Below are 26,925 nucleotides of genomic sequence, written 5' to 3'. Positions count from 1 at the left end.
CCCCCCCCCCCACACACACACACACACACACACACACACACACACACACACACACACAGGCGCATACACACAAGCAGCTATTATTGCAGTAAATTAAATGATCCATCAGCGCATAGGTCTTTATATCGTATGGATGGTTGAATTGTATTATACATTGTATCATACAGGCTACAGTGTATCATATGAGTTTTTCTTTCTTTCTTTCTTTCTTTCTTTCTTTCTTTTCTGGTTCTAGTATGTATAGCCTACTCTGTACTAAATCATCAATACACTGCGTGTTTTGGAGATGAACAGAATGTTTTAATGTTAATATAGAAATCTGTACATTTAAATTACTGTTACTTGAAACTTTTGAAATGAGGTTTCCCGGTGTTTGAGTCAGACACTTCAGGAGATGGAGGAGGCGACGAGCGCATGGGACTCTGAGAGCGCAAGGAAACACCAGCAGGACAGGCGCATGTATTTCATATTACTCAGAGGGGCGAAGCATGGTGACGCAAAGGGGACCTGTTGTGAAACGGTTCCCCTTCGTTTCTGGCGATTTAACTTCAGAGAGGGATTTACTTTGGACCTCTCACAAAGAGAGATATGCATCTCAATTAGCTCTTTATTCAGCACTTGCTGAACGAGTGGAGATATGTCCGCGCAAGGCTTGTTCAGTAGTGTTTTCTCATGCTCACCAAGCTCCAAAACTGCCTCCAAACGCAAACTGAGGCAGACGAGAAGCCTGGACCCGGCGTTAATGCGACATTATGGCACCGACGCGGAGGACACATCGGAAAAGGTCAGTGACATGTTGGGCTCCAGATGTGCAGGTGATAACTGGGACTTTATTCCCAAAACTAAATGAGGACCGCCTGAGATGTCCGTCAGCATCCTGAAACCCAGTGATTCCAAAGAAGTTTAAGTAACTCATATTCATGCAGAAACTCTTGAAATTCATTCAAACATTGACATTGGGTTGTCGTCGTTTCTTGTTGTTTAGGATGATGATGATACTGACAAAGCTGAGGATAATGCTGTTGTTCATATTCATGATGATGATAATAATGATAACTTTTCATATGCTGAGCGCTGCTTACGGCCTTCTTAACTAAATTGGCGGTATGATGTAGAAATGCCCCTACTTGGTTAGCCTTTAGGACGTATTTACTTACTGAACATCAGCTTATATTATGGGAACTGACACTTCTCTAAAATATTTTAATTAGCAAGCTCAACTGACATATAAAATACAACCAAATTCAGAAAGTGGCCAAAATTTCAATACTGAATCATTTGTATGTATTTCAGAGTGCTTCTTTGATTAATTTTCTTAGTATATATTTTTTTCTTTGCAAATGCAAAATGCATGTAATAACAGGCTTACTGTACATATGAGCTCACAATTGTTATTTTCTACATGCATTTTATTTTATTCAGATGGGCAGCAGCTTATCTTAGAACAGTTTTTGTATAGACAATAACAGCATCATACAGTATATAAAAGGCTTAAGTTTTTGTGCGCAGCTTTGATACAGTAATTCTTGTTGGGACAGTCACCACAGTTACATCATCAGACAGCAAAAGTGATTCAGCACGTCCTTTTGATGAAATTTTGTCACTGGCAGCCTTTGCTTGTGCTAACTTGTTGCTCTGTGTTGAAAGGTGTGTGACTGGAAAACCCTGTCACATCATCTGGGAACAATTTGGCTGGTCACCATTTAGCGCTAAAAAAGCACATTTCATCATACCATTGCACAATGATGCAATGTGGAGGTCAGGAAGAAGGCCCACACAGAACTGTCTGTGATGGGTATGGATTTAATGATAACTTGCCAGGATCAGGCTCCCTGATAACAGCACAGCCATGGCTAATGGCGGCACTGAGAAGTCATGCTTTGAAATTTGTTATATGGGTTTGACCCTGTTCTTTAAAGTTCAAGAATAACATGACATTATTTCGCCTGAATTTCTGTCTTCCTCTAAAACAGGGCTTTTTACTCTCAGCTCTGCCAAGGTTAAAATAACTTACTGCTGATGAGCCAGAAAACCTGAATCCCCATGACCATTCCACCTTGGCAAAACATTGTTTCTTTCTGATACGGATTTTACTTCAATACAAGATCATCTTCTGTTGATTCAAAGACATTCTTCAGATTTGAAAGTTTAAAAGAAAGTAGCTCTTTTACATAGACCTTGAAATTACATTATGACCTCACAGATTATTGTTTGTTTGTTTTGTTTTGTTTTTACATTTTATGTGGGGTCACAGAGATGAAATGTTCTTATAAAATGATAGGACCGTAGAGGGCAGCAGTTGTACAGTGACATAGTAAACACACCAGAACAAGCATCACAAGAAGGAATACATGCAATACCTGCAGTAAACTGTAAGCTGACTTTTTATTTCAATATTTAACAGTGTATTTAGATTCCTGTTAGATTAAACTTGCACAAGAGCCCAGGCGTCCACGGCTTGGATACAACAAAAAAAAGGCCTTTGGTCTGCTTGGCACAATGCCATCCCACCCTATTTGACCCAACAGTATGATCTGAGGCATTCAAAAAATTACAGAAATTTCAAGTTCTTAAGGAGGGTGCCTTATACGTCTATGTCATTGTTTTTGTGTGTGTGTCTGTGTGTGTGTGTGTGTGTGTGTGTGTGTGTGTGTCTGTGTGTGTTTTGGGTGGTGGGAGGAAAAATTGTGTTTTTTTTTAACCATAATCACACACATAATTACCTCCGGGAAAGCATCATACATTTGGTCGGGTGTGTGTGTCTGTCTGTGTGTCTGTTCGCAGCTCATCTCACAACCTACTGGGTCTGTCAGTCTAAATTTGGTGTGTAAGTTATGCATTGTGTCATGGTTGTAGTGATTCAAAACATTTGAGAAACGTTTGTTGTCAGTACTTCCGCTCCCTCACTTCATTCACTGTCTAGCTCACTCGACCACCGCTGCGCTCCCTCTCTCTGGCTTTCCATGCTACTGGGCCTAGAGGTCTGATATTTTTATTTATTCGATTGTGGCCATGTTAGCTCTGATCAGAGGTGAAAAAATCCAGGACGTGTGCTGCATTTTTGTAACAGTTTATAAAACACAGTGCTGACAAAGAAAGTTACAAGAACACAGAGCAGACACACAGGAGAAAAAACGTGTGTGTGTGTGTGTGTGTGTGTGTGTGCGTGTGAGAGAGAGAGAGAGAGAGAGAGAGAGAGAGAGAGAATTTTGCTTTTTTAATATGTGCTCTTTTTGAAACATGGTTTCCGATGAAAGCTTTATGACTCCTGGCAAAGAGCCAGAAATGGCTCCCAAGCCATAGGTTCCCGACCATGTGTCTATAATGTGTGTAGTAAAGTGAAATAGATACAGACAGAACCATAAAAAGCTAAACTTGAGTTATTTTGGAGTTTTCTGGTGTGATTTCTATACTTAACTGTAGTATTTATGATGGTCTTTGGTATCTTGCTGGTTTCTAGAAGTGCCATATATACATGTGTTGCTGCTGTACTGCTGTGCTCAAGCTGGTCTTCATGGTAACACTATTTGTTTAGTATAATGGAAACATATTAGAGAGGTGACATTATAATAGGCCTGTAATGAATACCAGGTATCTGGTCTCTTCTGCAGTCATCAACAAGAACCCAGATCCTTGAGCCAGGGCGCTTAGAAATGTAATCACCATAAATCTGATTGAAGCTGATTAATAGTAGAAAGAACTGTGTGACACAAAGAATATTTAATTTGATTTATGTCACTGTATGTGTGTGTGGGGGGTGGTGGTTTCTGTTTATAATGCTCAGAGAATCATCTGCCTCAGCAGGATCCATACAGTGCAGTTTACTGCCAAGTGCTGTGCATTTAAAGTGTGAGAATCTGAGCACCTCTGCAGATTTATAATAAAACATTTGCAGTCAAAATAAGTGTTCCTGTTCTACATATTCTAACAGAACACTGCTGATTTTTCCTACTACATGGACCAGAACTCTTCGGGGTATTAGAGCCGGACTTTTTCTAGAGCCCAGGAATGCTACTGAGTCGAACCCAGGCCAGTTCTATACAGATCCTTCCTGAAGACTCACATGACCACTCTGCCAAGTTACACTGGCCAAAGTGCCTTACTGTATGCACAGATCACTTCAATTCAGTAATTAAAGTCACATGTTCTGGGTGTGTAAATATACAACCAGTGGTTTGTCAGGGAATGACTGTATCTAAGAGACCGTTGCAATAACAATAGTGAAGTCAGGTTGACATTGTTTCCCTTTTTGTACAAAACACTGCACCTCCGCCCCCACTAAGAGCCCCAGCTCTCTAGTTCTCCTTTTATGAGATGCACAGTGTATCTTGTAACTCAGACTGTACAGGACTTTTGTAGGAAGAAAGGTTACTGTATTCATTTTTCATGTTTGACCAATGCATAAGCATTTGGCATGCACTCCAGTGTAAATGTATTGTACTTAGCACAGAGTAATTTACATAGGCAGTCATAGGCTTTGTAAATGGGCTCACTAAATGATCAATCCTTCATTATTGGTGGACATTCATCAGTGCAGTGTGCATGGACATTGTCAGTGCACCCTGTTGTCTAACCTTCTGTGTCACACGTTTTGTTATATGTCTTTGATATGCGATTAAAAAAAAATCAGCAAATGATCACTTATTTTTAACATGAACTGTTTCTTTTTCCATTGCTCAAAAAGAAAAGCAGAATGTTAGCGTGATATTTTCACTCTCCATTATAAATGACCTTGTATATTTTTAATTTGTGCTCTTATGTTGACTATGATTGCACTCTGTAAGGGGTCTACTCACTCAGGGTCTTAGTAGTCAGAGCTAAAATGTAAAGCAAAGAGACATCTGGTTTACATGAAGTAAGCCTCAGCTATTATTTCTCACTGCAGAGCAGAATGACCTGATCCTTGGCTACATTCCCTCAGGCGCATATTTCTTCCCACAGGAGACTGTCTGTTTGCATGGCATGGAAGTAAACCTGCTTGCTTGCAAGCAAGCAGTACGCAGTACCATGGCATGCAGTTACCCCTGTATCTGATAAGGGAAAAAACAAAAGTTAGGTTTGATAGACCACAAATAGGCCTAAAAGAATAGTTTCACGTAAAATAATCAGTCACCTTTATGTGACCACAAAATTAATACTATCATCTATCCAGTATAAGTCCAAACATACTTCAACCTCAGAAACAGGAAACCTGACCCTGGTTGATCACATTCAGATAGCAGCTTCTTAGAGAGAATATGTCTCCATCAGTAGGGGGGTTTGGGGGTATCAGTAGTTACAGATGCAGAGGCTGGGTCATGAGGATTTCTGTTGATTCAGAAGAGACAGTTAGCAGCCAGAAACTCATTACGATAGAATGGGATCGTCTGCTGCCTCTTGTTATATTGTTAATAATCAGTCCATTTCAGCTTAGACCATTAGACCATTGTGATGGTAAACAAGCTCATCTCTGTTCAGCATGTTCTTTGATGCAGTGCAACTAATGATGTAACAACTGATAGATAATCATTATATAATAACACATCATAATTATAAAAATAACCATGCTGCAAGCTTCAGATGGGGTTTTAAGCATCAGCAGCAATTAATGCACATTGCATTTACGTTTTAGGCATTTACCTGACATTCTTATCCAGAGCAACTTGCAATGCACTTCATGTCTACATTTGTTGAAATAACTTTTCAACTAATTGGAAAATGCTCTGGATCATGTGCTGGCCTTCACAGTCATAAGCAAAGCCAGAAGCAATGGCACAAGAGAAAGTCTTTAATAGTCTTTCACTTTAATGATGAGAAACATTACCATTGACAGTGATGAAGAGCTGGTCAGCAAGGTCATCAAGTTTCACAGCTAACTTATAAGACACTGAGACATAATGCCACCCACTAAAGTTAATTATTATGAATTTGATGAGCTTTCTAACTGTTGTGGGGAGATGATACTTAAAGTACTGCATTATAAGTTGAAGAATATTACACCCCTTATAATGTAATATCCACTCAATGTAATAATATACTACATTATCATCAAAAATATTACACTATCCATTATGCTATCTAGCATAACAGGCTTTGTTATATTTTTGACAGAATGAAAGGAACATTTTTTACATTTTAACAAGTTATTACATTATCTGGCACATGCAGTATTACACCATCATTTGCTGCAAGGCAACTATACATCTCTGTTTAAAGTTGAATGTAATTCAGAGGCAGAGGAGGCATTTCTCCTCTTTTTTTTCTTAACCTGGAGCTGATTTGGAGTGTTTTGCACATCCTCAAATATGATGGCTGTAGGCGTATTTTCCCTAAGTGAGTTATTGTTTCATATGGCTGCGGTGGATTCCTGTCTCTGATCCACATGACTCCCTAGCATTTGTTACAGTCATGTTTTAGATTCATTTAGGCTGATTTAGCATTTTAACTCTGGGTTGTTATTGGACCAGCCTGTGGGTGTTGTTATGACCGTGGCTCAGGTGGTCAAAACAAATGGGAGACACAGGCGTCGGTTTGGTAAAAATTATTACAATAATTCAGTTGCTTAACCCAAAAGTCAAGGATAATAAAAGAAAATCCATCCAGTGAGATGTGGAAGGCAGTAAGATGTAGTGAAATGCCTGTTGGATGTAGGAAAATAAATCAACAACATGGCAAAGCAACAAAAACAACAAGGTGTGTGGGGAGAGGGAAAATGCCCCCCGGTGCCAAGTGTTGACCGGTCTTTATGCCCTTGGCTGCCAGCATTCGAGTGTTCCTGATTTACTCTGATGGCCTCCAAGCTCCACCCCAACAGGAACCGGCAGCACATCAACACAAACACAGACAACACAGGCCCTGGTGGAGGGTGCTGGAGTGTAAAACCTCTAACTCAGAAGAGCATTTTGTTATAAATGCCTCTTTCAAAAACCACAATCATGAGTTGTCTTCCAGGATGTTCTTATGATCTGTTTGTGTCCGTGGTAGCTGATGATATTAACAGGCTGAGCTGAGGGTGTGGTGCAATCCTCAGACCTATTTATTGATATCTCTTAAATGCCATTTGATGTAATGTGCAACCCTTTAGAAAAAATATCTTTCCTGGTCATTTTAACTCCCTCAACCATAAATCCCATTGGTGGGATTATTAAAAATGCTTTACAGAGATGCCAAATATGTCCTGCTGAATTACAGGGAAATGTGTATAAAATGATGCACAAGCTTTAGATGTTTTATATCTGATGTAATGGTGCAGCCATAAAATAACTGCATTTTGGTTTTGAATATCTCACTCAACAGAGATGTAGCTTCAATGAAGCATTGCAACCAGCAGATGCAGAATGTGTGTGTGGTATTGTGATACAACATGAAGAAGAATGTTAAATTTAACAAAAAACTTGTGAATTATTGTTAAATCTGTAGCCATTTGTGCAGCGTGCACTGTGGGTTGCTCTTAGTAATTCATAATAACTGCAGGTCATTATAAGGCCTTTAGAGGGAGCCAGGATTCACTCTTTTGCAGCAATGTGTTGTGCTACACTTGCATTAGAAGAACAGAAACATTTCCAACTACAGAGAAATCTAAAGATTTTGGGACACCGGTCATTAGAACAAAGAACAAGAGCTGCCAAGCAGTATTATCCAAGGGTGTGGCTGATAATCCTGAATCAAGAAAATTTTTATTCATGTGAAATATTTCTAAAGTGAACACAATTATCATGTCAAATTATCATAAAGACAACTGCTTTTTTTCCCCACATTTTTGAAGTCATTATTTGGTCTGGTTGTGTGCTGAAGTAGTCTCACTGTCTTTTGTTAGAATGGAGGAAAGAGACTCTTTAGCCCTCTAGAATATGAAATGAACAACGATACAAAGAGACTGTGGCATCTTTTTTCACCTCATCTGTGGCAGAGCTTCTCTGAGGCATTGAAACCCACAAAGGATTCCTCTGATTCTTGATGTTGATTCTGCTCCATTCATGAAATGCAGACATATAGCCTCATTTCAGACATTAAACGAGACTGTAAGCCTCCAGTTGGAAATAGTTTGTCTTTCAAATACAAAAATGAGAAATCATTATGTGTAATGCAGCATATCCAAGTGTCCCACTGTATCAGATGAGAGAGAGAGAGAGGGAGAGAGAGAGAGAGAGAGAGAGAGAGAGAGAGAGAGAGAGAGAGGCTGGAGAGTGCTGTTTGTAGCTGTTGGAGTGTTAGGACGGAATGTCATCTGCATTCCTCAGAGCTCCACACGGAGGAGAGACGGCCTGGAGGAGGAAAAGCTCGCTGGAGACTGAAAACTGCTTTCTGTTTCACAGCCACTCAGCTCTTACAAAAGAATAGGATATTAGTTTATACAGCATGAGAGCAATTGTGTTCCCCAATCAAGATTCACAACACTGCAGCAGCCTCTTTTCAGAAAAGTTGAGATATGGAGCTTGTTGAAAGTAGGATCCGAGGTATTTGTCCTGTGTAATAAAGCCTAGTTTTCCTCCCATATCCTCCTCTGAATTGGGATAAAGTTGAATAAGCAGTGGTAAAAGGAGGGTTCAACCTATATAGGCTTTGAAGTCCAATGCCAATTTATTTTATTTTTTTTAAAGTGGCTGATTGTTGATGTGAAATAGCTAAATCTAAATCCAAATTTGAAGAAAAATGACATGTATTGAGTGTCCCTCCCTAATTTTATTCTCAGCAGGGTGGAAACGCCTCCGAAACAACATTTAGACATTCAAATGATGCCAAAAGTCTTCACTGAAAGACATATTAATCAAATTATTTTGAGGTAATGACTCCTTAAGGCTGAGTTGACCCCACACCCCCTTCCTCCAGCTATGCAGGTACTCTGGGATGATTAGGCTTTTGAATAATAATAATAAAAAAATCATAATTGAATACTTAACAAAAAAAGAATGTAATACAAACCCCTTGGCACAATTTACTGACTATTTTTATGTTGTGGCAATGGAGGAACCTCCATAATACTAGAACAGCATGATTAGTCAGTATCTGATATATCATGAAGGCCCAAAATCAGCGTGATACATCAACAAACTGATATTAGTGGTGTCTCCCTGGCTGGAAAAAATGGATATTTTATCTCATCTGCTGGCTGATGCAGCTGTTGTTCTGCCCCAGCTGTTTGTGTTTATAATTCTCAAATTACGTACAATATGCTATGCAGTGGGATCAGGCAGCACCTGTCCTGCTGCTATGCAGTAAGGGACGTTCTCACACGCGCTTGCTATTCATTGAAAAGAGGCTCGTGAGGTATTTTAAGGAATATATATGTCTCTGTGGAATTTGGATGCGTGGTTTAGTTGACAAGTTTCTCCCTTAATTGGAGGCTGTGTGTCACAGGAATATTTTATATGGCAAGTGCAATTCATGTCTCGGAGGAAAATCTTCAGCAAAATATGGACAACTATTTATTAACATAGGTCAGCACATGTGCCACAAGGACAAAAGGGCTTCAGATTCAGTGCAAGGAGACAGAGCAGGGTATGTAACAGAAAACACACACTTATCACTCTGCATATATTGTACGCAGCTCCCCAGAGCTCTGACACTGAGATAGAAAGGTAGATACTGTTCCCCTTAACCCTTTGCCATTTGTATCATATATGATAAACATTTTCAATTCCATTTTACGTTTACAGTTTAATCAATACTTGACCAAAATACTGTTGTATACCTTTGAACACTTCCCCTGTTCACCCTGGACCATACCATGGGCACTTCAAGTACATATCATATATCATACACCAGAAAGGTCGTGTAATAACATATTTAAAAAAAATTTTTTATATGTATATATTTTGTTACAGGACTAAATAAAGGGTTCAGTTTCAAAAAAATTGGAATTTTCTGCCAATTCTTTCATAGTTCAGGCTTTATAGGGTTAAAGTGAAAAACATTTGGGAGATTTAAAAGTTGATATTTAATCTATGAGGTCTGATTGACTATTGCCTAAACTGATTTTAAACTGCACTGATAAATACTTTAACAGAACATTGTACAGTTAGAAGTTGAATATCATTAAAACTGCTGGTGATGCCATTTTCAAGTAAGACTAACAACTCTCCTGTATAGGCTAAAGACTGTATAATGTAATGCTGAGAGGGTCACAAATGACATTTGTAAGTATGCTACCAAAGTAGGTGAGCGCTCCCCAACCTGACACCACCTTCCACTTAATTTGTTATTGCCTGCCAGACTGCTTCCTGTTGAGCTGGGGAATATGCTGCTGAATATGTCAGCACCCCGCACAAAATTAACAAACCACCTTATTCCAGCACCCCAGGAGGCGACATCCACCCGCATGCCGGTCTACTCCCAGTGGACTGATTTCTTGACTGAATCTCTGAATATTAGTCTGTCTCATGTGGAACCACAACATTAGCACACACGAGTCCAACATATTGTGCAGCTACCTGTAGTTGGTAATTTCTTGCAGATGCAGAAACAGTATACTCAAATACAGCATAATTAACACTTTCCATATATATCAGTTATATGAAAATATTTCAGTACCCCTGCCACAAATTGCCTCAGCAGTTTTATGTGCAATCATGGCATGGTAACTGCGGCAAATATACCATTATCTATCAAATTCGGTGTATTTGGACACTGACGACCTGCAGGCTGAGGCCTTCGCCTGCTGCATGTAAAAACACAGTGTGTGTTGTTCCTTCAGTCAGTGATGAGTGCGCTCCCCTCCCTTTGGCCCCGCCCAGCTCATTTATCAGTGGGATTGAGGCTCTCTGATGAATATCTTTGCCCAAGGAGCCAGTTCCAGCTGGCGGTGTGTGAGTTGGATCCAGGTCAGAGCCGCTGGTTTGTGGCTTAAAGTTTTAAGGTTATCCGCCGCGGTTCGGCTGTAATGGCGAGAGTTTCCTACACTTTGCGGAGCGCTCGACAGCAATAAGTTTGAGGCGTCACTTTCTTCTCCCTGCCGGCTCCATGCGTCCTGGTAATGGGGGAGCCACTTCTCCAGAGACGCATCACTTACCTCGTGAGTTGGCCGGTATTGACTTGTATGTCTTGCAGAGTCACGAGTTTATTGTCGCTCTAACTTAAAATAAAATAGATTTCCACATGAAATAGCTGCAATTACGAGGTGTCAGTGCAGGCCCTATTTATCAGATCCTGTTATTCTAATATAAACACTGATGCATTAGGCCTATGTTAATTCTCACATTAATACCACGTTTTTTTTTTGTTTTTTTTTTTAAGACAAACTAGGCTTTGTTTTCAGAGACATTTCTGCAGTTTATTTTATAGCTGACAAGACTGGAGGAAGTCACTTTTCCACCAATAACGATGTTTGCTTCTCTATAAGTCAGCCCTGTAAAATTTCCACTTAGAGCTTGTTAATACTTAAGGATAGCTTGCTTTGTGTTCTCTGCATACCCCAGTGGTCACCATTGTAAATTCCTGTCATTCAGTTCTACTTCTTCCTCCTCAGGTATGTGTCATCGCCATTGCTCAACATCTATAGCTTATTATTAGCCTAATCTTTCAAGGACCCTTCATTAATAGTAGAGGTCTGAAATTACCTTATAACCCATGAAAACAATAGTAGATGTGAAGCCTTGTGCTTAATGCCAGGAAGTGTGGTGTATTCTGTGCAAACACTTTTGTACAGAACAATAACAATGTGAGTCACCGGGTGATGACTTTCTTCTCCACTGGTATTTTTTATTTTCCAAGTTTGCTATTTCCAGAAACCGTTTTTATTAAAATTTGAAAGCAAATCGGCAGAATGTTACAACTCTACAAATTTCTCTTGTTAGGTGTGTTTTGGCAGTTTCATGAAACTGATTAAGTTATTAGCAGATTTTCAACTATCACAGCCTTAGTAGTGTCCTCCAGCACCAAAATGTCTGTGTACAATGGCTCTCCTGGGAAAATAAAATAAAATAAAAGAATCTGGCCTGTTAATTTCATCTGAACAGAGAAGCATTTTGTGAGTGTGAGTCTTTGCTGTTTGACTGCTTACAGTGCAGAAATTAATGTCATATGGATATAATATGCAAACAAACAGAATAGTGTACAATTTCCACACACTTGGATGAAAAACACAGTGTGAGATAAGTAGTTAAATGTCTCTAATCTAATTAAAATGTGTTAGATTTGCTGTAGAAATGAAAAAGTTCATTTGAACACAGTGTAGAGTCTCTAGTGGGAAAACTCTGCCTGTAATGCTCCATTGAAAAGCTTCCTGAGTGCTGACAAATGTCCATTGCCTCAGTGGATCCAGTTCAAGTGCAGTGCAGCTGATTACTGCAATCTTCGCTTTCAATCTAACTATATTGTATAAAGTACCTTGCACATTTCCCCTCATTGTTTACCACTGAACGATAGCAAAAGCTTTGTGTTTCACTACATCATGAATGAAAGGAAGGGAAGGTGGACCTTGGTGTGTTGGAGCTGGAATTGAAAAGCGCTTGTTCAGATGAGTTGACTGATACATTATTGTAGGTTTTGTCATATTTCTGGCTTTATTTGGACATTTCTGGAGAAACAGGAACACCATAAAACAAGTTTGGGTTGTCGCACCCCATTCCAGCCATCAATTATGTCATCTCTTGTTGTCTTTAGTGACGCTTTGGTTGATTTGCAATTGACACTGGCAATAATAGATGATTATGAAATACTCTGCATACCCTGGCATAAACAAAGCAAAGTAGGTCATTTTGCAGTAATAACTACTAGTTGTCACATTGAATTTTGTCGTAAATTTCATCAAATAATTAAAAAGAAGCTTAATTATGATGGACATTTGAAAATGACACATTTGGCAGCAGCGAGTTTGCCTCAAGATTTATTGTAAAAACAATGTCTGCAATTGTTCTCAATTGCTTTTGCACTGGGTTTGAATTTCAAGGCCAAACATTTGACCTGTGATTAATCTAGCTGCTCTTCAAAGTTCTGAAAACATGCTGGCTCTCGCCAAATCTTTTTTTAAATGTTTGATGATAATGATTTATAATGATGTAATGCTTTCCTAATCCCTGTAGGGAAATTATGTTTCCACTTGCCCCCTCCTCAGGAAAGTCAGACAATAGGGTCAGCTGGGGGACCTCAGCCCCACAGCTGGCAAGGACACTTCAGCAGAGCAAGTACTTGCTTACACAGGGGTTTGAACCAATCAGGGCATCAAGCAGAACTCTAGGGGGACCTTTCAAGTCCCTAAACCACCCTGTACAGTATGTGCAGCTGTTTTCTCATAGCAGAAAGTGAAAATTATAATGAGTGAGATAATCTCATTAAATGTTAAGTCTCAAAAATTCCATTTTTAATGTGAAACATGCAGATCTTGGAAATATCAGATTTTGCATGGTCACATAACTGCAGGAAAAAGAAAAGGAAACATATGGGTGGATGAGAACTGATGAAAATAAGCAAGGAGAACTGATTGAAGTAAGCAAGGGAATGTCAGTTCATGAAACTTCTGCAATGCCTGATTTTATCTGACTGAAATACGCACCGTAGAAATGAAAGATTATCTCTGGCAATCCCAAAGTAGTCCCAAAATAGCAGAGTCATTTAAGGTGCTTGCGCCTGTTACTAGTCTACCTGTCAAGCATTTACTTTTTAAAGGGCACTTTTTTACACCCTTTTCGAATGCCTCTCCACTCTTAAGTCACAACTCAAGCTGAAACAAACTGGTAGACTTTAAACGACACGTTGCACTTCATTAATGCAGCTGCCTTTTACAGAGAGTTTCTGTAGGCGTATGTAGAAATTCATCTCGAACTGACATTCTCCAGACTGATGATTTGTAATGTACTTAAAACATTCATGCGCTTCTGTTTTATTATGATATTCATAACAGCATGAGAAAGACTAAAGGGAGGAAAAAGTTTCAGTACCCAGGTGTTTATACACTCAAAACCATTATTTCTACTCATGATTATGAATGTAGAAATAGCTGTCAGTGGGCTATTATCACAGTATGCAACTTGACAAACAATTTAATGTAATTATAGCATAATTAACCCCTGTTTTCTCAGAAATTCACTTGAAAATATAAGAGACCACAATAGCCATTAGTCTCAGTTGGAGGACACCACTTCACAGACTGAAGGAGGCTGAGCGTACCTCATATCTGATGGGGGAAAAAAACCTTCCGCTTCCATACACACACTCCAGTGGAATGTGTGAACCGAACTGATGGATAACACAACGGCTTGCTCACCAGAACTCTGTATTTCACATGATTGCTGTGCAAAGCATGGCATATGAAACAGCAGTACAGTGAGGAATTTGCCCAAAAGGGGTGCAACCATGCTGCCTGAGCATGAGAAAAACTGGCACACTTGTTTCTTTATTGTCTTGATTAACTATAGATAGTGCCTAGAGGTGTGTTTCATTATTCAGAGATGCCAACAAACAAACACATGCCAACAACTGGGACACTTCTCCTTGTGTTGTGTGCATTTGGGCAAATACGCTTCAGGCTTTTTGTCCTTTTAAGGACATCAGGCAGCAGGTTGAGTCTCTGTTCCCTAGGTTTCATTCAAATTAGCTTCTTGGCTGTAGAAATTTTCAAAGTTAAAAATTTTAGTTTTTAATAAGAATCATTTTGAATTTGACTTTTTCCCCCCAGTGCAGTGTTAGCTGACTTCCTGGCTTGTTTTAATCCAAAGCAAGTCTCAAGATGTTAAGTTACAGACCAACAAAAACCAGCTGCTCAAAGTGAAAAGGGATTAAATTTTAATCTCATGTGGTTACCAGACCAACATGTTGATCTGTATCTTCTTGTGACAACAATTGCACATGGTATAGGGAATATAGTGAGAGTTAAATTGGAACTAAGATATAAGATCTAGCTCTATACTCTACAAATCATTCTTTTAATTTGTCTAAAGGCTGTAGAACATAAAGAAATTCAATTAAATGATTAAATCTGTTGCTTAGCTTCTGTTTCCTTCATTGTTTTGTGGCTGTACATGTAAAAATGGAATACAAAATTTACCCAGTTATAAACACGCTTGTTTTTTAGGCTTGTTTTTCAGTTACTTTTAACTGTGATCCCACATTTGACCTGAAATAATCAGTGAATCAGTTTTTTTGTTTGTTTGTTTTGTTTTTTACCTGTGGTTTGGCATCATTGCCTTTTTCTTTTTTCTGTTTTTTTCTACTTTGCTTTTACACAATGTAGTTTGTTTTGCATGTTTGTTTGTATTTGGGATTTCAGTCTCAGTGTTTCTTTGTAACCTACTGGCCTAGAAGATCCCAAAGGAAAGCAAACTACACCTGTTCCTTCCTCCTGCTGTTGTTATCGAATGACAAAACTGTAACCAAAACTGCCAGCAAAAAAGGCTATATCCCCTTTAGTGCATATGTGTATAATGTTTTATCTGTATTGTTTGACTAGGATCAGTGTCACATATCTTTTACACTTTCTGCATGGTGTACTGTATGTTTTGATAAAGCTCAGCGATGTACTTTGCACAGCTGACAACTCACATCTGTGGATCACACTTGAGCTGGCCTGTTTGACATTTTTTTTGCAGACATGCAAGAGAGATCTTGAGCTACAGAGCTACGGAGCCTGATTTAATAGGCAGTGAATTGGAAGATGACATGTAACTGGATGTGGTTTGTGACTGAGATGTAAATACACCTTAGCACATACAAGTCAGTGAAACAACATTGGAGTGCAGAAATCTGCAGGGAGCTGAGATATAAGACAAGCTGTTTTCATGTCACTTTACCTGTTTATTGGGCATTTATTTTACACAGTTATGTGTGAATAATATATTTAATTCAGTCTAACAGGTTGATTGCATAACAGCCAATTTCCATAGCAAATAGTTTGTGTGGTCTGCATGCACACACTCATGCCTGAACCAGTATTACCACAGTTTTATGCGGCTGAGTTGTTATTGCCTTCTTCATGGCCATGATAGTAGTGAGAGAAGTTGACATCTTATTGCTGACTTCTCTCAGTCAGATTTTTCCACTTGGTTGCCAGATTTGAACTGGTCGGCTTCTGGTCACAAGCTAATTACAGCGTCACTACCTTTGTGCAGCAAACATACAGGCGATGAAACTGTCCTTGTCATGTAGTATCCTCTAAAATCTGGACACATTTATTTATCATATTAGTGGAAGAAAACAGTTTGTCTCTGTATCAACAGGCCAAATTCTCATTTAATGGGGGTGAGCCACCTTAGTATAAGCCTTATCCTGATAATGAGTTACTAAGCCTCTTTGGAACATGGTTGATATGATTGGCTTGACTGTTCTGGATCAAAGGCACTGTAATCTCTGGCATGGATTTTCAAGGGAGATGCTCAAAGGTTGAGGTTTTCAGATTATTTGCCCCTACATTAGTTAGACCCCCAGAATTGCTCATCCGTAGTAATGCTGCTAATGCTTGGTAATGCTTAGTGATGGAGGCTTGTTTGTCAAAGTTCTTCAATCGACATTGGTGATGGATTGTTCAGAAATCAGTTGGGTGTGCTCTCAATTTATATAGAGCACCATGTAGTGAGTGGAGCAGGGATAGAATAAAGATGAGGGGTTTCAAACTAAGAGCTTAACGTCCGTGAGATTCCTCAGCACACACATGTAGTGCTTCAGCAAGAACAACCCCAGTGGGAGTTTGGGCCCATCCAGCTGTGTTTTTCACCGAGTTCCCTCTCAATCAGAAAGTATAGACCACAGCTGGGATTTTACTGATAGTCATGTGGAATAATACCTCTTTAGTTGTTAACTACAAGAGATCACACTGGCTACATTTTGTGCCCCATTTAACAGCTAAATGACATGGTAGCATGTATTTTTGTAATGTGCTACTGCTTCTGTTTTGGTTACATGAGCCAGAGGAAGAGAGACAATGAATTATCTCTGCTGCACTTTTTGATTGTTTTCTTTCTGTTGCTTTTGTGTTGTTTACATGCATCTGATTGCTAATTGTAAGATAGGATAATCTGCAGCTATCCCCAATGCCTTGTCTACACAGTTGGCAGTTGGATTGTTTCAGCTTTTGCTTTTTCTGTTTCTTCCAAAAATACTCTATTGGGGAATTGGGTGTCTGGCACAGAGTATTACTCATATCAGCAAAACTTTTGTCTCACTTTATCAGTTACAAAAAACTAACAAGAAGAGATGATAAGTGTGGATCTCGGCCTCCTCCTCTATAGACATACCAACAGCCAAAAAATAACAATTTTTACAGTGTCAGCTCTCAGTTTTTGTTATGTGAAAAGGCAGATGACTGATGTGCTCATGGTTTTCAGCTGGCAAGTGAGCCAAAGGTACCTGTCAGTTCATGAGTCCTGGAGGGTCTACAGAGAACATGACTAGTCATGAACTCAGAGGGTGACAATAATGATAGATGTATCTGATGTGTGCGTATATCTGTGTGTATGTGTGTGTGTATGTGTGTGTGCACCTGCCCCCAGGGTGACTTCACCTGGAACAGCGTGTCAGGGCGGAGTGTTGGCCTGAAGCCTGTCCCCCTGCAATGCCTCTCAGAGCTGGAGCGTGTTCGCCTACGGGATGTGGCCTTCAGCCGATTGCTCCAGGAGTGCGACCTGGGCTGCCAGATCACCATCCCTAAATGTACTCACACACACACACACCCACACACACACACACACATACCACCCTGTTCCTTATCCACCCAGTTACCATTCAGTTACTCATTTTTTTGCCAGGCTAAATCTTGTCACAGCACGTCCTAATAAACACAGAGTACAGGAAAACAGAGGCAAACATTTCTGTTTCTTATTCTGTCTTTACATTCAGAGAAATTGTTTACTTTAAACATGCACAGTAGGTCTAATTGCCTCACAGTTGGCCATAAAAGACTCTTTCACCTCAACCCTGCTTCACTTGAGGATCACATTTCCTTGTCTGGTGGGTTAGCTTTCTAGCTATCGTTTTTACCCTGATATAGGAATGATGCACAAGAGTCATGCAGTCCAGTCAGTCTTGGAATACTTTTGAGAAACACAGGTCTCGGAGAAAGAATAATATTTTAAATATTTTTCAAGTTTCACTTAAGAGCAGTGGCAGGTGTCATAATTTAACTGTCGAAATATGGATTTGGTTGCAGGGTATGTACAGACATGCCTTCATTCAGGCAGTCCCATATAAGGAGTAAAAATGAAGACACCCATCCCACATTTTTGTCCTGTTGTTTATGCAAAGTTTGCGTACTTTTGTCAGCTCTCTGAGGCTGTGTCACAGTTTTCGAAAACAGCATGTAACAGTACATCATCTGGGGAGGCTGGCGTGTGTTTACTATGTTTAGCTATAACTCTGCTTTTTTTTTCAGATGGCCAAAAGCATAAGAAGTCGCTAAGGAGAAAGTTGGATTCATTATCTAAGGAGAAGAGCAAAGACAAAGGTACTGTGGATGTAGATATATTCCTCAGTAGTGTTATTAATCACTCAATTTGTACCCTAAATTGATCAATCATCAGAGGACACCCCAATGGCATATTGTGTTCCAGTCTCCCATCGATAGTCATCATTCAGTAGTGATTTACACCATGATGTAATTGCAGTACAAGTACACTGGGTCACAAATTATATTCAGATAAGACTTTTTCACACACACTCAGTGATAATGTTTTTGTTAGTCTTTCCAACCCAGTGAAGATAAACACAGCTTCTTTTGCTATTGTGGGAGAGCCGCTGAGTTCTTTTGGACCTTTGTTCCCCTCCAGCTGGGCCATGTTTTCTCACACACTAGCCTGGTCAGCCGTAGATAGTGGAAAACACTCTTTGAACCATTTGGCCGAAGCTGTGTGGAGTTCACTGGAGCAGGCATTCTCAGCTGTTTCTACCCACTGAGCGCTTGGTGAGAGTCTACAGCTCAGTACAGTGAAGAAGTCTCCACAAAGAGGCTACTTGCTTCAACTGCTGCCCTGCCCCGCCCCTTCCAACAATGTTGGCAGGATTGCAAGGCTCTGTGTTGGCTGGGCAGTCAAGGGAAATAACAAAAACAATCTTGAGGGGCGGCTCACTCATCACAGCCTATCCTCCTGCATAGCCAGCCCCCTCTTTCCTCTTCACACTCTCTCTGTTTACCGAGACCCGCACCTTCCCTGACTCTGGATATTGAATGTGCAATGCAGAGCGCTGTTTTTGTTCAGCATTTTTGTCATGGTATTTATTTTGAGCATGTTTATTTCAAGCCTCTCATTTTGAAATACCATGAGGAATGAAAGCAAACTCAGCATAATAATATGGTTTGTACAGAACATACTAAATCCTAAGGGTTAAGTGTAATATGCCAACATGACTGAAACATCAGATGTTACAAAACTAGCAGAAGATTCATTTGACACATCACAGTTGATTTGAAGCCAGCAGTATGAACTTTGGGTCCCCCCTGACTCTTGCCTTCCCTCCCCCCTGCACAGACACTCTGCCTCAGGCGTTTGGCATACCGCTATCGCAGGTCATATCCAATGACCGTGCACACAAGCAGCGGCATGATCCCCAGCGGGAGGAGCACAGGGACCCCAGTGATCTGATGCTATCCTTCCTCCAACTCACTGCCAACTCCAAAAGGGCCAACAAAGAGCTCTCCAGCAGCAACTCCTCCCTGAGCTCCACCTCGGAGACGCCTAATGAATCACCTCTGTGGAGCACACCCGAGGTTGCACCACGGACACACAGGAGGGTACGTCTTGCCGTCATTAACCCCGATAAGCTGCATTAGAGCAGTAGGGAGCCCTTTCGAATAGGCCATCAGCTCTCTGTGGTGATTTGTGACCTTTACACATATTCAGCTGGTGCAGGAGTGATGTTGGGCTTGTTCATCCATGAAATCACAGGACCATTTTCATTTATGTGTGATCAGCTGCATGACTGTTTGTCGGGACACAGTGACTGTATGGTTTTCACCCATCTGTTTGGCAGGGCGGAGTGTCTGTGGATTGCATCACTGACCTCGATGATAACCAGTCTCGGCTCCTGGAGGCCCTCCAGCTGTCTCTGCCTGTGGAGGCGGCCAGTGGCAGGAAGAAACACCACGACAAAAAGCTGAGCCTTAACCCTATTTACAGACAGGTGCCCAGAGTAGTGGATAGCTGCTGCCAGCACCTGGAAAAATATGGTACACATTATTTAAGTTACAAGGTTTTAGTATAAGAGTAGTAGCTGTACCATGCATGGCATATTACATATTTTGATTGCACTAAGTTTGGCAGAGTGAAAATAATAGTGAAATTAAAATGTTGCCCAGCTTTCTGGTTATCCTTTGGAACTAAGTTCCCAAGCAAACAAAGTGTCCCAAGTGAACCAAGGACACATCGTATTCAGCAATTAATGGTTTGGCTGTGGTCATCATTGAATGGTACTGAATTGAAACAGTATTCACTATTTTTTTTGGCATTTCTGCTGTATTTGACAGTCAGAGTAGAGAGAGACAAAAAAGGCAGGGGAGAGAGGGGATGACATGCAGCAAAGGGCCTGAGGTCGGGTTCGAACCCAGGACGCTGCGATCAGGATTCAGCCTTAACACATAGTACAGGGTATCCGCGAGGTCTTGAAAAGTATTAAAAGGTGATAAATAATTTTTGGGAAAATTAAGACCCTTAAAAGGTATTAAAAAGTCTTATCACGATTTTATAAAGTCTTAAATTTTGAAAGTATTTTTTCTGAACTTAGCTGAAGAGTTTAAGTCCCCAAAACATCGTAAAAGTGTGTGAATTTATTCATTTTTATTAAAAAACAAAGATGAACAGGTACATAAAAAAACTAGGCTATTGTGGGTGCATTCATAAATTGTCTCTGAGAGCGCCAGAGTGAGAGGGCGGGCGGGTGGAAATTCAGAAGCACAAAGTGCGCTCTGTTGTATCATAGTGGTCTATAGTTTTTATCACAAACTAAAACTGTTAAGTTAAAAATATCACTGATGTAAATGGTTACAGCTTGAAGTGGTGGTGAGGTATTAAAAAATATTCAGAATGTTTTGAAAAAGTCTTAAAAAGGTATTAAAATTAACTTCAAGATTCCTGCATATACCCTGTAGTACATGCTCTTATCCGGTGAGCCACTGGGCCCTAAACAGTCATCACTCTTCTGTTGACATTAATGAGACATTTCCATCTTTGCTCAGGTCTACACACTGTCGGCATTTTCCGTGTTGGGAGCTCTAAGAAGAGAGTTCGTCAGGTGAAGTTTCAGCTCCCTCAACACACATTATACACACCACGCAGCTATAGTTGTATTAACAGTTCTAGGCAATTAATAACAGTCTCATCAGTTGTCGTTGTGTTTCCCACAGCTTCGTGAAGAGTTTGACCAGGGAATGGAGGTACCGCTGGATGAGGAGCACAGTGTCCATGATGTAGCCGCATTGCTAAAAGAGTTTCTCAGAGACATGCCCGACCCGCTGCTGACCAGAGAGCTTTACACAGCCTTCATCAACACAATGTGTGAGGAATACGCACACATGTACACACACAGACACACATGGACATGAACTCTCTCTCTCACACACACACACACACACACATACAAACAAACATACAAATTGGTGGTGGTGGTTTATTTTAATTGGGGAATTTGTGTTTGCTTTGGATTTTTAATTGACCTGAAGTGACGGACTTCTTCCTCTACAGTGTTGGACTATTCAGACCAAGAGAGCGCCATCCAGCTCCTGATATTTCTGCTTCCTCCCTGTAATAGCGACACACTGCAGTGCCTCCTCCACTTCCTGGCCACTGTGGCTGCACATGCTGAGGACAGCATTGACGAGGAGGGACGGGAGGTAAAGAAAGATAAAAGCTTCATGGATGTGATACGGTCCCTTTTATGTTATAATAATCATTTTATTGCACTGATGTCTGCTTACGTTTTGATGACTAATCATCACAGTAGATTAATTGTTTCCCACGGGTATGAAACCACTTTTGTCTCAGTCTCAGCCCCAGTCTTAGAGGATAAAACTCCTATACTGCAGCAGTGACTGAGAGGAATTGCTGAGCTTTCTGGATGAAAAGGATAGAGGACGGGTCTAACATTATTGATAGTGGCAGGGCCGTGTTAGGTGCACATTCCACCATTTTCTGGGTGTATGAGAGAAGCTGTCTACCGCGCAAGATTGCTTATGCTGTGTTTTTTTTGTGTGTGTGTGTGTCTACATTACAGTGTGTTTTCTGTTTATATCAAATGGATGGAGTAATAGAAAATCTACTTTGAGTTCACTGTCACCTTTAGTAACTTTTCAAATTAATATCCGTCAGCATAATTCCAGTCGAGTCCCAGACATATTGTCTGTCCTAACAAGGGTCGAATTGGGGTAATCCTGGATAATTCCACAATATTCAACACAGGCAGTGATCTTATGGACACTCTAGTAGAGCTATTGAATGAGAGATCAGCTTCACTTTTACCTGTTATTGCTGATCATTGGTTGAAAGTGGATAACAATGATGAAGGTTTGCAGGAACAGTAGTATTAGCCAAAGACTTGCAGTCCACCACATAACAGCCAGAGAAAATGAGTGGTTGCACATGCATATGTGGCATGTCCAGTATGCCATGCAAACATGTCAATTCCTACCTCCTGTTGTGTTTTAGGTGACAGGAAACAAGATGACCTCACTCAATCTAGCTACTATCTTTGGACCCAACCTTTTGCACAAGCTAAAGAACTCAGACAAAGAGTTTGTGGTCCAGAGTTTTGCCCGTGCAGAGGAGAGTACAGCCATTATCAGTGTGGTCCAATGGATGATCAACGCATATGATACACTCTTTATGGTAAGTTATTCTCATTGTGAATGCGTGGTATGTCAACCGAAAGGCATTTAAATGAAAATCACTGGAGATAGTCATTTACGATAAACTTGGGTTCAGCTTGCAAACAGTCTCACTGTCTTCATCACTGCTTTCTGCAAAAAGCCTCACAAAGTGTTCTCAAGCTTAATGGAGTGGAGCCACCTAATGAAATGTAAACATTAGTTTTATAACTTTCGAGAAGGGCTAAGTTTGTACTGTTACTCATGAAACAAAGCTCCATTACAGTTAAACTCATAAATCCACACCTTTTTTTTCCACTCTTGGGACTTCAAAGGCTAAGATCAGTGAATGGGCCTTCCAGTACATAGCTAATCAGGTTTGACTCACAACAGAGGTTATTGATAAAGAGCCATTCTAATCTCTGTTTTGTCAATGGCTGTCTGTAGGACTTTAGCAAGGACAAGATATGCATCTACGTGCATTGTTGCTTTGTTCTTTTCACCGGAAACTCTAGAGGAGATGCAGCACAGACAGAAATTTCCAGCCACGCCAACTGTGTGATCTGTTAGAGAGGACATAACACACAGAAAGGCCTTTGCATTTGAGCATTCAATGCTTGGTGAACAGGTTTCTGTGTTACTGTATTTGCACTTGTATCATGCAACCACATGCTCTCTGCATTCAACATCCTAGATATTGTATTACTGCTAAGAAAATGCTGTTGGCTTATGGGTATTAACTGCAAGTCACTCAACTTGGTAAACATCTTTGGAGAGATGCTCTAAAAATAATGCTATTGTATCCGAAGTATGGAGATGTTAACTGAGTATTGTTGAGAAGTGTGTACTTTATGTGCTGTGGTTTGCATGTCTGATTCATGATCAAGGCATATAGAAACTGAGGTAGCAAAGAATAAAACTTCCCAACCTTTGGCTCTTGTCATGAGTTGCATTGAAAGTACCTGTTTGTCTTGTGGCCCTCCCCAGGTTCCCGCTGATCTACAGAATGAGGTTCTGATGAGTTTGCTAGAGACTGATCCCGATGTTGTAGATTACTTACTGCGGAGGAAGGCCTCTCAGTACTCGTAAGTTTGTCTCTCTGATCGGATGCCCGTGCCGTTCTGACGAATCCAAACAATCAAAACGAATCAGTCATTATACCTCATGATTACCCCCTGCTGGTACCTTCAATCTCAGTAACTAAACTACCTTGAAGGCTGTTTACTTATATCAACAATAGGTTAACCGTTACTTTTTTGTCTCAACAGAAGCCCCAGCCTTCGGAGATCAGAGGAGTCCTTTTCTCCTGCAGAGAGACATTTATCCAGTGACTCCAACAAAGCATCTAGTGGAGAGGTGTCTCCCTATGACAACAACTCCCCTGTCCTGTCAGATCAACTGCTGCGTAAGTGCCAAGGTAGCAGCTCACTCTTGGATAAGCGCGTCAGATTTCCTAGGCAGTATAAACTGAGTGACAGACCTGACAACACCTGTCACACACCTCTCACTGACAGAGGTGACCTGAATTTATTGCAGTTTACTCAATTTGATACTAATAATACTTTTAGAGCTGCTGCAATACATTTGTAAAGTCTACACCTGCCAACTGAAATACATTTTGCGTAGGTGAATTATCACCCTAAAATGTGTCAAAAGTTGCTAAAAATGGGGGGTTTATTGAAAAAGAAAATATGCTTTTGAATACTTGACTCAAGTAATACTTTGACTCACGTAATGGGGCTGTCTACTTTGTCCACCATTGCTGTCAAGTGAGCATCCATTAAAATTTTTTGTCACCCTGTCAGATTTCTGCCACCCTGAAAATATGAAGGGATGGGAGAGGGTGTTCCAATTTTGTGATTAATTATGATTAGGGCATATTGTGTATAAAACAGTAGTTTTCATACTCTCTTTATTAAACACTTTACTCTGCTACTGGCCTAGTAAACAAAATATTTTAAGTATATTATCTCTTCTGCTCATTATTTAATGTTTACTGGTGATAGATCTGTCAAACTGAGCCAAGACGTTTCCTCTTTCTTCTTCTTGTCTCTCTTGTGTCTGCCAGAGGCTCCAGCTGGACATTTCTGGGAAGCCTGGCATGCAATGCTGAGCAAAGACTCAGCCGACCATCAGATCACTGGTAACAGAATCCACTTTGCATGTTGCTGCAGTTGGTGTTGAGATACGTAATGAATGCTGGAATGTAAATGAATGGTCTCTCTCAGGTTCCCATGGGGATGTGTCGGAATGCGAGTCCTATGGATCGTCAGAGGGCCTCAACAGTCACCAAGGTAACAACAAGCTGCCTGTCAGACGAACGCAGACCTCATTGGGTTTGCCGGAGCGCAGGCCACACCTCCCCGTGACTCGCAGCAGCAGTGGTCCTCATGACCAGAGAGGACAGAGACAGCAGGAATCATCATTACATCAGGGGCTAAGCGGCCAATCAGCAGCCATGAGCTCAGAGGACTTAGCAGGAAGGACAAGACACCCTGCCTGTCTCACCATCAAGGGCAGGGCAGGTGGTTGGGCTCCCCTTAAGTACTCTGGACCTCTTAGAGAAACCCATATTTCTCACTCCACACCCTCCCTCTCCATGTATCATCCTGGAGGTCTCAACACACAAGCCCCACTACAGTCACCACAGGGCAGCAGCCAGACCCCCCAGAGTGTGGATCCAGGGTCTGCCTCTAATCTCGAGGAAGGAAAGACCCCCAACACTCCAGACATGCAGAGCGAGAGGTGGCATATATGGCAAATACTGTCAACGGATAATCCAGACGCCCTGCCGGAAACCTTAGTGTGATGCACTCTGGACTTCATTAAACTACTCCTAAGCTAGATAAAGAGCAGGGACGTCTCCTTTCAAGTCACCAGTCACTGTACTGCTACTGTCTGACTGTTTGTGTACTGCCCAATGTACTGTACTCCAGAAAGTGTCTTTTAAATGTATCACAGTAACGTTGACTACATATACATAGTAGAAACTGAAAAATAGTTTGGTAGTAATTGCATTATGTAATTTTATACCTTGACCTTTTTATACTGCACTTTTATTGTTTTAAATAAATACATACAGAAATGATTTGGTACACAACCACATGATTTTGAATGTAACTTCCAAAAGTGTCAGATAATGGCATACAAATGGCACAGCCCATTATAATCAGACTTGAATGTTAATGATGTGTAATTTGAAGCCGTGAATGTTAATTATGTAAAAACTGTAAATATTGTTTTGTGATGCTGTGTTTGTATTGTAAAGCCTTGATTATTAGCTACGTTAACACTGACCTTATGTAACAGGCTTTATTTCTAATCTACTCCTTGAAATGCTGCAGTCGCTGACTATTTTTCCAGAAGAATAAGGAAACTGGAAGCTATATCATGAATGTAATTAGTTACTCTGTAGTCTATGTAATCCAAGACAACTGCCAGATTGAGCGGTATGTTGGTAAAGCCTGAGGTAGCTGTTGCATTTCAGTATTTGTCTGCGTGAGCCCCCTTATTTTTGTGTATGTCATGCGGGAATGATCACTGTACAGCATGCCAAAGACTTTAGCTATTCACTGGCATATATTGTTTGTAAATATTGTCATAATTTAACCACAAACTCAGTGCTTTTCGTAGTCTTCATACGGTCAAACTGTACCTTTATTTCAAGTAGAGATCTCCTTTAGATATCATGTGTCTTATTATTTTGTGCTACGCTTTAAAGCCATTGGAATCCAAATAGCACTCTGGTTAAAATAAATGTACTGTTTTCCTATAGTTTGGGTACCAGCCTTTGAGATTTGTGCGGGCAGGCTCCTGATCTAAGGGCATCGATCTAAACACATGATTGTGAGCTTCCAAACATCCAGAGGCCTGTTGGATTTTCTTGGATGCATTTTTACCTTTTTGTGGTACAAAGAGCAGAGACAGACTTAAGTCAGGGTATTGAGGTTATACAATGTGGATCTTGGCCCACTGATCTACGTTCATGCCAGAATTGAATTGAAGAATTTGTACTATCTTCCAAACTGTTGACACACCCAGGCAGTGTATATTAATTCTCAAAGAGAATAGTGTTATGAACTTCAACAACCTCTGTAAGAGATATTATAAGAATAGCAAGAAACCTAAGGCACAGTGATGTTAACTACTGATTCAACAAAACTGAGTCTATATATGCTGAAAAATTAACAGTAACATGACTGAATTTGCTTTATTTTATGATGGAATAAACC

At 40.5% G+C, this 26,925-nt stretch overlaps 1 protein-coding gene across 3 annotated transcripts; it reads left to right on the top strand.

The window, feature by feature from the left end:
• Nucleotides 1-501: 501 nt before the first annotated feature.
• Nucleotides 502-25,781, top strand: LOC115380385 (rho GTPase-activating protein 6). 3 transcript variants are annotated; one of them, XM_030081536.1, is made up of 13 exons: nt 502-784; nt 17,397-17,556; nt 18,275-18,346; nt 19,368-19,630; nt 19,870-20,065; nt 21,071-21,126; nt 21,239-21,389; nt 21,576-21,724; nt 22,536-22,715; nt 23,681-23,778; nt 23,962-24,098; nt 24,762-24,836; nt 24,922-25,781. In XM_030081536.1, exons 1-13 carry the CDS (start codon nt 638-640, stop codon nt 25,500-25,502), a joined length of 2,265 nt encoding a protein of 754 aa, XP_029937396.1. In that variant the 5' UTR covers nt 502-637; the 3' UTR covers nt 25,503-25,781. The 3 variants fall into 3 exon arrangements, with proteins under 3 accessions (XP_029937396.1, XP_029937395.1, XP_029937397.1); XM_030081535.1 differs by having other exon boundaries at nt 23,962-24,110; XM_030081537.1 differs by lacking the exon at nt 502-784 and adding an exon at nt 10,760-10,990 and having other exon boundaries at nt 23,962-24,110.
• Nucleotides 25,782-26,925: the final 1,144 nt, after the last annotated feature.

This window comes from Myripristis murdjan, chromosome 21 (assembly GCF_902150065.1).
Source record: "Myripristis murdjan chromosome 21, fMyrMur1.1, whole genome shotgun sequence".
Taxonomy (NCBI): domain Eukaryota; kingdom Metazoa; phylum Chordata; class Actinopteri; order Holocentriformes; family Holocentridae; genus Myripristis; species Myripristis murdjan.
This window is presented reverse-complemented; position numbering and strand designations above follow the sequence as displayed.